The sequence below is a fragment of the Balaenoptera acutorostrata genome, chromosome 7 (genome assembly GCF_949987535.1).
Source record: "Balaenoptera acutorostrata chromosome 7, mBalAcu1.1, whole genome shotgun sequence".
NCBI lineage: Eukaryota > Metazoa > Chordata > Mammalia > Artiodactyla > Balaenopteridae > Balaenoptera > Balaenoptera acutorostrata.
The window spans coordinates 22,938,832-22,952,167 of NC_080070.1; the positions used below are offsets into that span (position 1 = coordinate 22,938,832).

The window sequence follows — 13,336 nt, forward strand, 5'->3', positions numbered from 1 at the left end:
GTCTTTGTTAAACATTTCTTGCATGTTCTCAATCTTTGCCTCCATTGTTTTTCCAAGGTCCTGGATCATCTTCACTCTCATTATTCTGAGTTCTTTTTCTGGAAGGTTGCCTATCTCCACTTCATTTAGTTGTTTTTCTGGGGTTTTATCTTGTTCCTTCATCTGGTACATAGCCCCTGCCTTTTAATCTTGTCTATTTTTCTGTGAATGTGGTTTTTGTTCCACACGCTGCAGGATTGTAGTTCTTCTTGCTTCTGCTGTCTGCCCTCTGGTGGATGAGGCTATCTAAGAGGCTTGTCCTAGTTTCCTGATGGGAGGGACTGGTGGTGGGTAGAGCTGACTGTTTCTCTGGTGGGCAGATCTCAGTAAAACTTTAATCCACTTGACTGCTGATGGGTGGGGCTGGGTTCCCTCCCTGATTTCTGTTTGGCCTGAGGCAACCCAACACTGGAGCCTACCTGGGCTCTTTGGTGGGGCTAATAGCAGACTCTGGGAGGGCTCACGCCAAGGAGTACTTCCCAGAACTTGTGCTGCCAGGGTCCTTGTCCCCATGGTGAGCCACAGCCACCCCCCTTCTCTGCAGGAGACCCTCCAACACTAGCAGGTAGGTCTGGTTCAGTCTCCCCTGGGGTCACTGCTCCTTCCCCTGGGTCCCGATGTGCACACTACTTTGTGTGTGCCCTCCAAGAGTGGAGTCTCTGTTTCCCCCAGTCCTGTTGAAGTCCTGCAGTCAAATCCCACTAGCTTTCAAAGTCTGATTCTCTAGGAATTTCTCCTCCCATTGCCAGACCCCCAGGTTGGGAAGCGTGACGTGGGGCTCAGAACCTTCACTCCAGTTGGTGGACTTCTGTGGTTTAAGTGTTCTCCAGTTTGTGAGTCACCCACCCAGCAGTTATGGGATTTGATTGTACTGTGATTGCACCCCTCCTACCATCTCAGTGTGGCTTCTCCTTTGTCTTTGGATGTGGGTTATATTTTTTGATGAGTTCCAGTGTTTTCCTGTCGATGATTGTCCAGCAGCTAGTTGTGATTCTCGTGTTCTCACAAGAGGCAGTGAGAGCACGTCCTTCTACTCCGCCATCTTGTTTCAGTTCCCTATTTCATTTCTCAACAGTGTCTTTTGATGAGCAGAAGTTTTAAATTTTTATGAAGTCTAATTTATTAATTTTTTTCCTTCACAGTTATTGCTTTCAGTGTCCTAAAACACTTTTGTCTATTTCCAAGTCTTAAAGATATTTTCCTATGTTTTATTGTAAATGTTTTACAGTTTTAGCTTTTACATTTTGGTCTGTGATCCAACTTGAATTAATATTTGTGTGTGATAAGTTCAGTTTTTTTCCATACTGATTTCCAGTCATTCTAGCATAATTTGTTTAAAACACTTCTCTTTCCCCATTGGAGTGCCTTGGCATCTTTGTCTAAAAAGCAGATAACCATATAATTGTAGATGTATTTCTGGGATCCATATCACATTCTATCGAACTATTTGTCAATCCTATGCCAGTACCTCACTGTATCGATTAATGTAGCTTTATGGTACCTCTCAAATGTGTGGTCTTCCAACTTTGTCCTTCTTTTGTTTAATATTCTAGTTCCTATTTCCATATAAAATTTAGAACCAGCTTATAATTTCTGTAAAACAAAGCCTTCTAGGATTGTGATTGGGGTTGTGTTGAATCTATAATCAATTTGTGGAGAATTGATAGCTTAATATTATTTATTCTTCCAGTTTATGAATATGGTATACCTCTCCCTTTATTTAGGTTTTCTTTGTTTTCTCTGAGCAATGGTTTATAGCATTTATTCTAGAGGTCTTGCACGTCTTTTGTTAAATTTATATATAAATATTTTATGCTTTTAAAATTCCATTTTATTAACATTTCTATTTCATTGTTTGCTACTAGTATATTAAAAATGCTTTTGTCTTTTTTAACTCTCCCATAACTCGGTGTTCTTGCTGAGTACCCTTATTGGTTCTAGTAGTTGTTATATGTATTCCTTAGGATTGTCTATATAAATAATCATGTTATCTGTGAATGGAGACATTTTTACTTCATTTCCAATCCAAATACCTTTCCTTTCTTTTTCTTGTCTTATTAAAATGGCTGGGACTTCCAATACAGTGTTGAAGAGAACTGGTGAGAATGTGTCAGAGATAATCAAAATAGCAATAAATTTCAGTTAGAAGAATTAAAGTAAAAAGATATTATTCCTTCATTTGTATTTAATTCTCAGTCAAGAGGTATAGCTGACTCTATTTACTCTCTTCTTGTATTTATCTACTTTTAAAAAACAAACGTAGCCTGTATGTTCAAGTAGACATTTTGAATCTTTGGGAAACCTTGGGAGGTTATGAAGGTCATTTTGTAGTATAGTTTATTGAATGAATCTCCTATGCTTGGACGTTTAGATAGTCTGCAGTATTTTGTGATTACAAATAATGCTGCAGTGGATAACTTTCTGCATGTGTTTTCTTGAAATTTTGGAGGTGTGTCCTCAGGGTAAATTCCTAGAAGTTCATGTACTAGATTGAAAGGTAAATAAATATGTAGTTTTGTAGAGAATGTTAAATTCTACTAGCAGTGTGAAAGAGTGCCAGTTTCCCCATAGCCTTACCAATAAAGTACATATATTGTATTTTGAAGTTTTTCCAATCAGTTGGGTGAGAAAGGGTATCTCAGTGTAGTTTTAATTTGAATTTCTCTTATGTTGAGGGAACGTAAACATTTTTTCATATTTTTAAAGATCATTTAATATCTCTTTTTTAATATTGTCTGCTCATGTCTTTTTCCCATTTTCTATAAGATTTTTGGTCTTTTGTTTCCTCAGTTAAAGTTTTTTGTATATTAGGGATATTAATTCTTTATCTGTGAAATGTGTTATGATATTTTCTCCCAGTTTGTCATTTGTCTTTTGACTTTCCTTATGATGTCTTTTGTCATGCACAAGTTTTTAATTTTTATGTAGTCAAATTGGTTGATCTTTTTTTTTTTTAACATCTTTATTGGAGTATAATTGCTTTACAATGTTGTGTTAGTTTCTGCTTTATAACAAAGTGAATCAGCTATACATATACATATATCCCCATATCTCTTCCCTCTTGCTTCTCCCTCCTTCCCACCCTCCCTATCCCACCCCTCTAGGTGGTCACAAAGCACCAAGTTGATCTCCCTGTGCTATGTGGCTGCTTCCCACTAGCTATCGGTTTTACATTTGGTAGTGTATATATGTCCATGCCACTCTCTCACTTTGTCCCAGCTTACCCTTCCCCCTCCCCGTGTCCTCAAGTCCATTCTCTAGTAGGTCTGCGTCTTTATTCCTGTCCTGCCCCTAGGTTCTTCATGACCACTTTTTTTTTTTTTTTTAGATTCCATATATATGTGTTAGCATATAGTATTTGTTTTTCTCTTTCTGACTTACTTCACTCTGTATGACAGACTCTAGGTCCATCCACCTCACTACAAATAACTCAATTTCGTTTCTTTTTATGGCTGAGTAATATTCCATTGTATATATATGCCACATCTTCTTTTGTTGATCTTTTCTTTTATTACATTGGGCTTTTGAGTAATAGTTAGAAAGTCTTTCCCTTCAGACTATAGAATCTGAATGGGTGAATAAGAATTCACCCATGTTTTCTTCTAGTATATGTATAGTTTCATGTTTTACATTTAAATCTCTGATCCATTGGATTTTATTATTGTATGTAGAATGAGAAGTGGATCTAATCTTATCCTTTTCCAGTGACTATCCAGTTGCCCCCCAAAGTTTTATTTAAAGGGCTGTCTTTGCCCAGTATTTGAGATATTACCTTCATCATATACTAAAGTTCCATATGTTCTTGGGTCTTTTGGGGGGCTTTCTATTCTATTCTTTTGTTCTCTTTACCTATTCATGCATCAGTACTACACACTATTTTAAATATAGAAGCTTTGTAAGGATGTTTTAATATCTGTTAGTCTCCTCTCATAGCTCTTTATTTTCATTGTTTCTCTAGCTGTTCTTACATGTTTATATTTCCTTATGAATTTTAGTATTAACTTGTCTAGCTTTATTTTAAAAATATCTCGGGACTTCCCTGGCAGTCCAGTAGTTAAGACTCTGTGCTTCTACTGCAGGGGGCACGGGTTTGATCCCTGGTTGGGGAACTAAGATCCCACATGCTGCATGGTGCGGCAAAAAAACACAAAACAAACAAACAAACAAAACTCATTGGCATTTTTATTGGGATCACATTAAATTTATAAGTTTTCTTAGGGGAGAACAAATATCTTAATGATGTTGAGATATCCTAATGAAGAAAAGGGATATTTCTTAATTTGTTCAAGTCTAATTTTGTGCCTTTCATGAATATTTTATAGTATTTTTTATATTAGATTTGAATGTTTTAAAAATTCTTTTATGTACTTTATTGTTGTTGCTGTTATCTTTTTTTTACTCATTGTGTCTTCTAACTAGTTATTATTTGTGTATATGAATAGTATTATTTTTGCATTTTAACTTTACAGCCTGCTACCTTGCTGAATTATTTTGAGTTAGTTTTATCATCAATTCTCTAGGGCTTCCATGTTATACTGTTATATCATCTGTAAATAAAGATAGATTTGTCTTTTATTTTCTAATTCTTATTCTTCTAATTGTTTTCTCCTGTCTAATTGCATTGGCTAATAGTGCTGGAATAATGTCAAATAACAGTCGAGATAGTAGCATCCTTGTTTTGTTTCTGACCTTAAAGTAAATGACTCTTGGGCTTCCCTATTAAGTAATATGCTGGCAGTACGATTGAGGGATGTGTATGTGTGTGTGTGTATAAAATGGAAGTGTCCGTCCATTCCTGTTTTATTTTTTTGAGAATTTTTATTAGGAATGACTGTTGGATTTTATCAAAGGCTTTTCAGCATCTATGGATATAGTCATGATTTTTCTCCTCAGACTCATTAATATTGATGAATTATATTAATTTTCTAATGTTGAATCATTCTTGCATTCTTAGTATAAATTCCATTTCATCATGGCATATTCTTTTCTTACTGTAGTGTTGGAGTCTGTTAGCTAATGTATCACTTAGAATTTTTGCATCAGTGTTCATAAATGATTTCCATCTGTAATTTTTCTTTTTGTGTGTATACCGTCTTTATTAGGTTTATATATCAATGCTTCATAAATGATTGTGGATGTTTTCCTTCATTTTCTATGCTCTGAAACAATGTATATAGATTTGGGACTATCTGGTTGTTGGCAGACAGTTCTCCAGTTTTCCATAAATTTCTTGCATTTCTGCACACCCTGCAAATTAGGCACTAACTGCCCTTTGTTTCCTACTATACCAGTTTTGTTCCCTTTGTGTAGTGCAAGATCTCTTCCAGTCTCAAAAGATATAAGCATCTCCCTAAAAGTAGTAAATGGCCAGTTTCCATACAGCCCTAGAAGATACAGCTAGTCCTGCCTCTAGAGCAAAAAGCAAACATGCTCATTGCCCAATATAATAAAGGTAATGTTTCCCTTCTGAATAGAGGACTGGCATGCTTACTGCCCACTGTAAAGTATTCAAGTCCCATATCTCAAAATCTCCTGTAATGCAGCCTACTGCGGGCTCAAGTATTATCCAGCCCTTTTTGCATTGTCCTATGGTAATTGGGGCTTAGGAAACTGACCCCCAAATGCTGATATCCTGGCTACTGCTTTTGCTGTAATTAAATAACTGTCTTTTATCTCTGATCCAGGATTCTTGTGTATTCTTCTAGCATCCATGAAATTGTAGCAGTCTAACTTGTTAGCTTGCAAGTAGGGTAAAATTTCACACTCTTTTCACTTCTTGACACTGGTCTTTAAAGTTGTGGTAAAAATTTCCTAGAAACCATCTTGTGAAATAGTTCCTTGGTAACTTTCTCTATTTCTTCTATGGAAATCAGTCTTTAAGCTTTTTATCTTTACTGTTCACTTTAAAATTTGTATGTGAAAATTTTAAAATATGCTCAAAGCTTATTTGCTAGGAGCAAAGGGGTGGGGTCTCTCTTTTTTTTTAAAATTTATTTATTTTATTTATTTATTTTTGGCTGCACTGGGTCTTCATTGCTGCTCGCGGGCTTTCTCTAGTTGCAGCAAGAAGGGGCTACTCTTCATTGTGGTGCGCGGGCCTCTCATTGCGGTGGCCTCTCTTGTTGTGGAGCACGGGCTTTAGGCACACAGGCTTCCGTAGTTGTGGCACGTGGGCTCAGTAGTTGTGGCTCGCAGGCTCCAGAGCACAGGCTTAGCAGCTGTGGCGCACAGGCCCAGGTGCTCCACGGCATGTGGGATCTTCCCGGACCAGGGCTCGAACCCACGTCCCCTGCAATGGCAGGCGGGCTCTCAATCACTGCGCCACCAGGGAAGCCCTGGGGTCTCTTGAATATACTTCATTTTTACATTGCTTTTTATTTTCCTCTGAGGTCTCTTTTGCTTATCTTTCATGAAGAACCATAATTGTTATTTTAGTTAACTATAGTGCCTTCTTAGCTTGCAGTAAATAAGTAGCTAAAGTTATAAAGATGAACGTCCTTTCTGTGCTTTCCTCTAGGTGATAGTTGTACAGTCATTATAAAGGTGCATGTCCTTTTTGTTTGTTTTTCTACAGGTGGTGGTTGTACAGGCAATTAGTGCTCTCTGTCAGAAATACCCTCGAAAGCACAGCGTCATGATGACTTTCCTCTCCAACATGCTCCGAGATGACGTAGGTGCACTACTTTTTAATCATGCGAAGTTGCTCTCTTAAATTCTTATGCCATAGTATTTAAAGCAGCTTTCTTTATCATCTCAGTATGCGTCTCAAATACTGTGCTTAATTTTGGTTTCTGTCTTATTACTAGACATGCTATTGCTTTGGCTTTCCCACTTGGAGGAAAAAACGCTTTTGTTTCTTTCATAAGGGAAGGGAAATGAAATCTGAATGTTATAGCATGAGCCTTGGAGTATAAGCATTTCTCCAAAAAGTGTCCTCAGAATGAATGGCAGTTTTCTCTTTCGCCAGGGAGGCTTTGAATATAAGCGAGCCATTGTGGACTGCATAATCAGCATTGTGGAAGAGAACCCTGAGAGTAAAGAGGCAGGTCTAGCCCACCTTTGTGAATTCATCGAGGACTGTGAACACACTGTTCTGGCTACTAAGATTCTACATTTGTTGGGCAAAGAGGGCCCCAGAACGCCTGTCCCCTCCAAGTATATCCGCTTTATTTTTAATAGGGTGGTACTGGAGAACGAGGCTGTCAGAGCTGGTGAGTCATTGGAACACTAATAATGGTGTAACTGCTGATCTTGTGAAATGCTTATTAACTCAAGGGGGGGTGGTAATGAAATTGGAAAATGAAGTTGCAACGTCTGTTTGATGGTGGGATCTTGGAGCACACTTAAGCCCCAGATGTACAGCTCTTTCTTTGTATTCCGATTTCCATCCTGACTTCTGCCTGTATCAGAGACAAATAACCCTTGACTTTCGGTATGACAGAAGACTGTGATGGCGTCATCCATTTTTTCAGAGTTATGGCCATAAGTATGAATGTCTGTGAAATTTGTCTTTCTGCCTCTGTAGTTTTTAAGTGGCTTTTTAAACAGGTCTTAGGGTTTTTTTACTTCCTCCTCCCCTTAGTGTATGAACTGGTCCAAATCTCCCCTGTTAAAACTATAAGCCTTCCTTTGATCCATTGTCTCTCACTAGCTACTGACCATATTTCCCCTGTTATGTAACCTTGTAGGAGCTATTACTAGCTGCCCCTATGAACTTATTCTCCATTTTCTCTCCAACTCACTATAATCTTGCTCTCTCCCTTAAAAATCTTCTGAAGCTATTTTTTTTGGAAATTACTTTTAAGCTAGTTGGAAAATCAAGTTAGACACTTTAATGTTCTTACCCTTGTTCACCTCAGTCAATTTGATGTACTGTTGCCTAAACACTTCATGAAACTCTCTTCCCTTGGTTTCCACAATAGCCTGCATCTTTCCATCACTCCTCAGTCTTATTTATAGAGCTTCTCTTCCGTTCCTCAAAACGTTAGTTTTCCTTAGGGGTTTGTCTTCTCAACATACACATTCATTCTGGTGATCATTTCCAGAGCTCTGCTGATATGCTGTGGCATTGCAGTCATGTCTCTTTCGTGAACTTGTGTCTGGCTATCTAAGGCACTTTAAATTCAGCTTGAAATTCAAACTATCCCAAACAGAAATCCTCACCTATATCATCCACTCAGTTGCAAGGCTAGAACCTTACTCCATTGTTTTATAACCCCCATCTATCCTTTGGCAAAGTTCTTTCCATTCTGTCTCCTCAAAATGCATTTCTTCATTGTCTTTTTTCATAGATTTCCTGAGGGCTGCATTAGGCTCCCATCCATTTCAGATGCCCAGCTAGTCTGACTGCTTGTAGTCTCGCCCATATCCAGTATATTCTCCACACTCTGCTACCAAAATGGTCGTTGGACACAAAATCTGCTCACAAATTTAGAGTAGCACACTCTGCTACAAATACACAGATTCATCCTGTGTTTAACACCCGTTAATAATAGCCTTGAGGTTAAACCATAACCGATTTTTGTTTTGTCTCTAGTCTCTCACTTTTCTCCTCCTGCTCTCCAGCACAGGTCTAGTGCTTCAGCCTTGCTCAGCTGTGTCCAGTCCCAGGATCTTGCCACACTTTCTTGTCTGGCCTGAGGGCCTTGGTACTTTTTATTCTCTCTCCCTTGAATGCTCTTTTCCGGCCTTTTCCCTCTGGCTAATTCTATTTGTTCTTCAAACTTTAGCTCAAGTAATAAGTGTCAACTCCTTGTCTGTCTCCTCCTCCTCCAATTCTGACTTAACGTTCCTTTCTCTACTCACGTAGTACCCTGGATATAGTCCTACCATGGACTTTCTGTGCTATGTTGTAACTACCTCTTTACTTACCTGTCTTTCCCACTGGAGTACAACTCCTTGATGTCTTTTGTCTTTCTGCCTCCAGCACCTAGCACAACTCCTGACAAAGGTTAAGTAAGCAGTAAACCTTTGTTGATACAGTGAATTTTAATAATAGAGTTTTGGGTTTTTGTTTTTGTTTTTTAATGTGTGGGGCTGGTTGTTTGAGATTAGAGCTTAATTAATCAGTGTGGTATATAAGGAGCTGGACTGGAGGATAGCTCATATAAGGAATACATATGATCCTTTTTCCTCAATGCGTGGCGGGTTTTCTTACTCAGAGCTCTCTTAGGCCTGCTGATTTCTATTTATGCTTAAATGGATCAAGGAAATAAGATCAAGAAACTCACAATAAAACAATAAGAGTTTATTCCAACTGAACACGGGGAAACTCCTCTAATTTTTTTTTTTTTAATGATTACTGCTTGACTCTGAGAAGCCAATATTCATGTTGTTTCGTTTTATGCTCCATTACAGCTGCTGTGAGTGCTTTGGCTAAATTTGGGGCTCAGAATGAGAATCTTCTCCCAAGTATCCTAGTACTCTTACAAAGGTAATTAAAAGAATGTCTTTTTCTTTTCTTTTTTTTTTTTTTAATAAGAATGCCATGTGGCTGAATAGAGAATTCCTCATTGTACCATATCAAAATGCATTGCAGGACCTAAGAGTAGAGCTGATGGAGTCAGGGCAAATGGCATTTTTCTTATTCTTCTGGTAATTTTGCATGTGCTAAGTACATGTAAAATTTGACTTCTAATTTCTCTTGCATGATTTTGAGAAAGTGACTTAAATACATGTGCCTCAATTTGTATAACAGGGGCCAACTTCAAAGAGATTCACTATGTAGAGTTGAAAATACCAGCTTTTCATGGTCTCCTTGATTCCCTGTTTGATGAGGAAAAGACTTGCTTTAGCAAACACTCTGTGATTACATCTTGTAATTGAAGCAGAAAAATTACAAGCCAAAGGCTGGCTGGTTTAAGTCAAATAGATTGCCATTTGAGTGATATCAATGCCTGGATTCGGAATGCTTTTTAGTATCCTTGGAAAGTATAATATTACCATTTTTAAATTATATTAGAAGTCTAAATCTTTACCAGGGTCATGTGGGTGCAGATCCAAGAATAGACTCCAAACTGCTCTCTTATGTTATTGTGTCCTTCCTAATTATTTTAATGCCTACTTATGTAGTGCTTCTGATTCATAATGACACCATTTCTTTACCAATTCAGAACAGTACCCAATATTTGTGGAGATTTTAGGATCCACTGTTGGCTGTTGTTGAGCTCTTTTATAAAGGCAGTATCAGATGGCCTGGATTGTGTCCTTTAGGTATAGTGGTAAAGCTGCTGGAAGTCGTTACCGTGCTGTGACATGCATCTTCTGTATCCCTGGACAGGTGTATGATGGATACTGACGATGAGGTACGGGATAGAGCTACCTTCTATCTGAATGTGCTGCAGCAGAGGCAGATGGCGCTGAATGCTACATATATCTTCAATGGTCAGTGAGAGCCAAGAATGGAGACAAGTACACTTTTGTTCCACAAATGGTGTCTGAGAAGCATATCCATGATGATTTGCATATGAGCTGGCTTCACTAGGCAAAATGCTTGGTTTCTGTCTTTGAATGCACTTCCATTTCTAGGGAGACCTAAAGTATGTAAAAGCCCAAAGAATATTGCTTTTTCCTGGTCCTCCTTGAGCTCCCTCTTGGATGGGTTTACCTTTTTTCCCTTATGCTATCATCGTTTCCACGTGTCTCTGTTGCTTTGTTTTCTGGAAGATACTTCTGTTTTGTTGAAAATTCCTATGCTCTGCTCCTATGCTTCCTTGGATGAAATTATAAGAGCCTTTATTTTTTATTATTTAGGTTATAAAATCTGTGGTTATAGTTTTCTTTAGAAAGCTTAGATAAATATTACAAATCTGGGCCTATCTGGGCCTATCTGGGTCCTAGGATTGGCAAGAAGTTATAGTGCTGAGAGTTCTCTGTTTCATAGGTCTGACAGTCTCTGTACCAGGGATGGAGAAAGCCTTACACCAGTACACACTGGAGCCTTCAGAAAAGCCCTTTGATATGAAATCTATTCCTCTTGCTATGGCTGCTGTCTTTGAACAGAAAGCAGGTAAGGGGAACACTGTTAGTTTTTCTATGTATAAGTAGTTTTACACCAATAAGATACACTGTTAGCATATTTTCTTTAATATTTTTTTTAATGGTCACTGCTTCTAATCTTATAGAGCTAAGATGGATGATACTTTTTAAATTAGGGTTTTAAAATTTTTTTCCTTGTTTTCTCATGAAAGCAAGAATATGAAATGTGACTCAGATGGAAAGTTTTTTGTTTTTTTTTTTAATGCTAAGTGTTACAGCATTTGAAGTTAGTTGTCACCGCGTGTTTCAGAGCAGTAATTGTGCTGTCACCTCTTATTTTTATTTTCTGATGTTAGTTAACTTCTTAGTTAATTAATTTTTCTGTTGGAGGCTTAAAAAAATAAAGGAACAAAGTGTGTAGTGGTTAGAACTGAAAATGAAAGAGCTTATGCTTTCAGCATTTTCAGGTTTTTTTGTTGGTACTATATAAGTAGTTCTTCCTATTTGAATCACGAGATTTGTTTTATAAACTGTTCCTCCTTTTAAGAGTAATTAAACAAAACATTCTGGTCCATTAAAGCAAATTCTGTATTTTTAGGACTTACTTTATTATTTCATAAAATATGTTCACTGAATACATTCTGAGTGTCCCTCCAAAAAAGGTGACAGAGAACCTACTGGTATGATTCAGCAATAGCTCCTTATGTTTATCTGCTTGACGTTTCTGTCCTCATCTCCTGTCTGCATGTTTGGCTTGATAGTAGGAGGGAAGCTCACTTGATTGCTCATACTTGTCTTTGTAGAAATCACACTGGTGGCTACTAAGCCCGAGAAGTTGGCTCCTTCCAGGCAAGACATTTTCCAAGGTATGATGATTTGATGTGTAGAAGCAGTAGCCTAGCACCCGAGGCATTGTAAGTATAATGAAGGCCACTACTTTTGTTCAATTTGATTAATCCTCAGTACGGGAGATAGTTGTATGGCCGAATATTGATTGTCCTAGCTTACAGTTGCAGGCGCTACCTGGAGTCTGTGGGACTTTCCAATTTCCAGTTGCCAGCTTACGGAGAATGTTATTCTTACTCTGTATCAGGGAACTCAAATTCTATGAAATTAGGAATTAAGTTTGTTTGTCTGTTTGTTGCTTTTAGAAATTGAGTGTATAAACTCTTACTTAAAAGATTATTTCACTAAAGCTTGGGGACACACTAGTTGAGTGTTCAACTGTAAGTAAGACTATGGAAGCTTAAAACATTTTAGACACCCAGAGTAATGTTTTCCCTGTCTTCTTACTTTCCTCCTCCTTTTCTTTCCTTTTTTCTTGATAGAACAACTGGCTGTCATTCCTGAGTTTATGAATCTAGGACCCTTGTTCAAGTCTTCTGAGCCTGTTCAACTTACAGAAGCAGAGACAGAATATTTTGTTCGTTGTATCAAGCACATGTTTACCAATCATATTGTGTTCCAGGTGAGATAAGCGCCAGAACTGGCTCCAGTAAGGGGTTTAGTATTAATCCCCTTTTAGTTTATGATTCTCGTTCCTTTTATAGAGAAGCAAATTTAGCAGCATATCTGGTTTTCTTTCCTAGCTCCATAGCTGTAGAGATGTGATGGGTAGCTTTTGATGATTTAAATTTAAAAAGACATAAAACTGAAATGTCTGGAGAAGTTGGACAGCATAAAGTATAACCTGTGGAAAAAATAATCATCATTTAATATCAGGGTAAAATAAGTGTGTCGTCCCAAGAACTTGGATTTCAGTTTGGTTCTCAGACAGCTATCAGACTTCTACCATCTTGTTTGGTAGAACTCAATCTCAGGAAGGAGGAAAAAACTGGTTAACATAAACAAAAAAGACCTCAAGAATAAGGTTATCCTCATTGCCTCAGGAAAAATCTTAGGGGGAGACATGCGTGGTGTTTAGAAAGTATAGAGGATTCCAGAACTCAGTCGTGGGTTATGGGTGGGAAGGAACAACTTGCTTGAAAACAGTTTTTCTGCTTCATGACTTTCCTATTTGCTGACTTTTCAGTTTGACTGTACCAATACTCTCAATGACCAGCTACTGGAGAAAGTGACAGTGCAGGTGGAACCATCAGATTCCTATGAAGTGCTGTGTTGTATCCCAGTCCCCAGCCTACCTTATAATCAACCAGGAATATGCTACACTCTTGTTCGTTTACCTGATGATGACTCTACAGCAGGTACTAACAAACAGAATGGAAGAGATATGATTAAGAGTGCATTACCACTTGAGCTCTTAAATGTCTGGACAGATGTTTGGGGTTCAAGAATTTGTTTCTTTTCTGGAATTAAATGG

General features: G+C 37.9%; 2 protein-coding genes across 7 annotated transcripts in view; one reads left to right on the forward strand and one right to left on the reverse strand.

The window, feature by feature from the left end:
* COPG2 (COPI coat complex subunit gamma 2) overlaps positions 1 to 13,336 on the forward strand; it is a 140,073-nt gene that overhangs the window by 85,111 nt on the left and 41,626 nt on the right. For all 5 annotated transcript variants that reach the window (XM_057550114.1, XM_057550116.1, XM_057550117.1 and 2 more), the window contains 8 exons: positions 6,614 to 6,709; positions 7,007 to 7,250; positions 9,397 to 9,472; positions 10,319 to 10,422; positions 10,922 to 11,047; positions 11,820 to 11,882; positions 12,345 to 12,484; positions 13,049 to 13,220. In XM_057550114.1, coding sequence (XP_057406097.1) covers positions 6,614 to 6,709; positions 7,007 to 7,250; positions 9,397 to 9,472; positions 10,319 to 10,422; positions 10,922 to 11,047; positions 11,820 to 11,882; positions 12,345 to 12,484; positions 13,049 to 13,220 — 1,021 coding nt within the window. The remainder of the gene's footprint in view (positions 1 to 6,613; positions 6,710 to 7,006; positions 7,251 to 9,396; positions 9,473 to 10,318; positions 10,423 to 10,921; positions 11,048 to 11,819; positions 11,883 to 12,344; positions 12,485 to 13,048; positions 13,221 to 13,336) is intronic.
* Positions 1 to 13,336, reverse strand: part of MEST (mesoderm specific transcript) — a 129,356-nt gene that overhangs the window by 47,616 nt on the left and 68,404 nt on the right. The gene's annotated exons all lie outside the window — the stretch shown is intronic.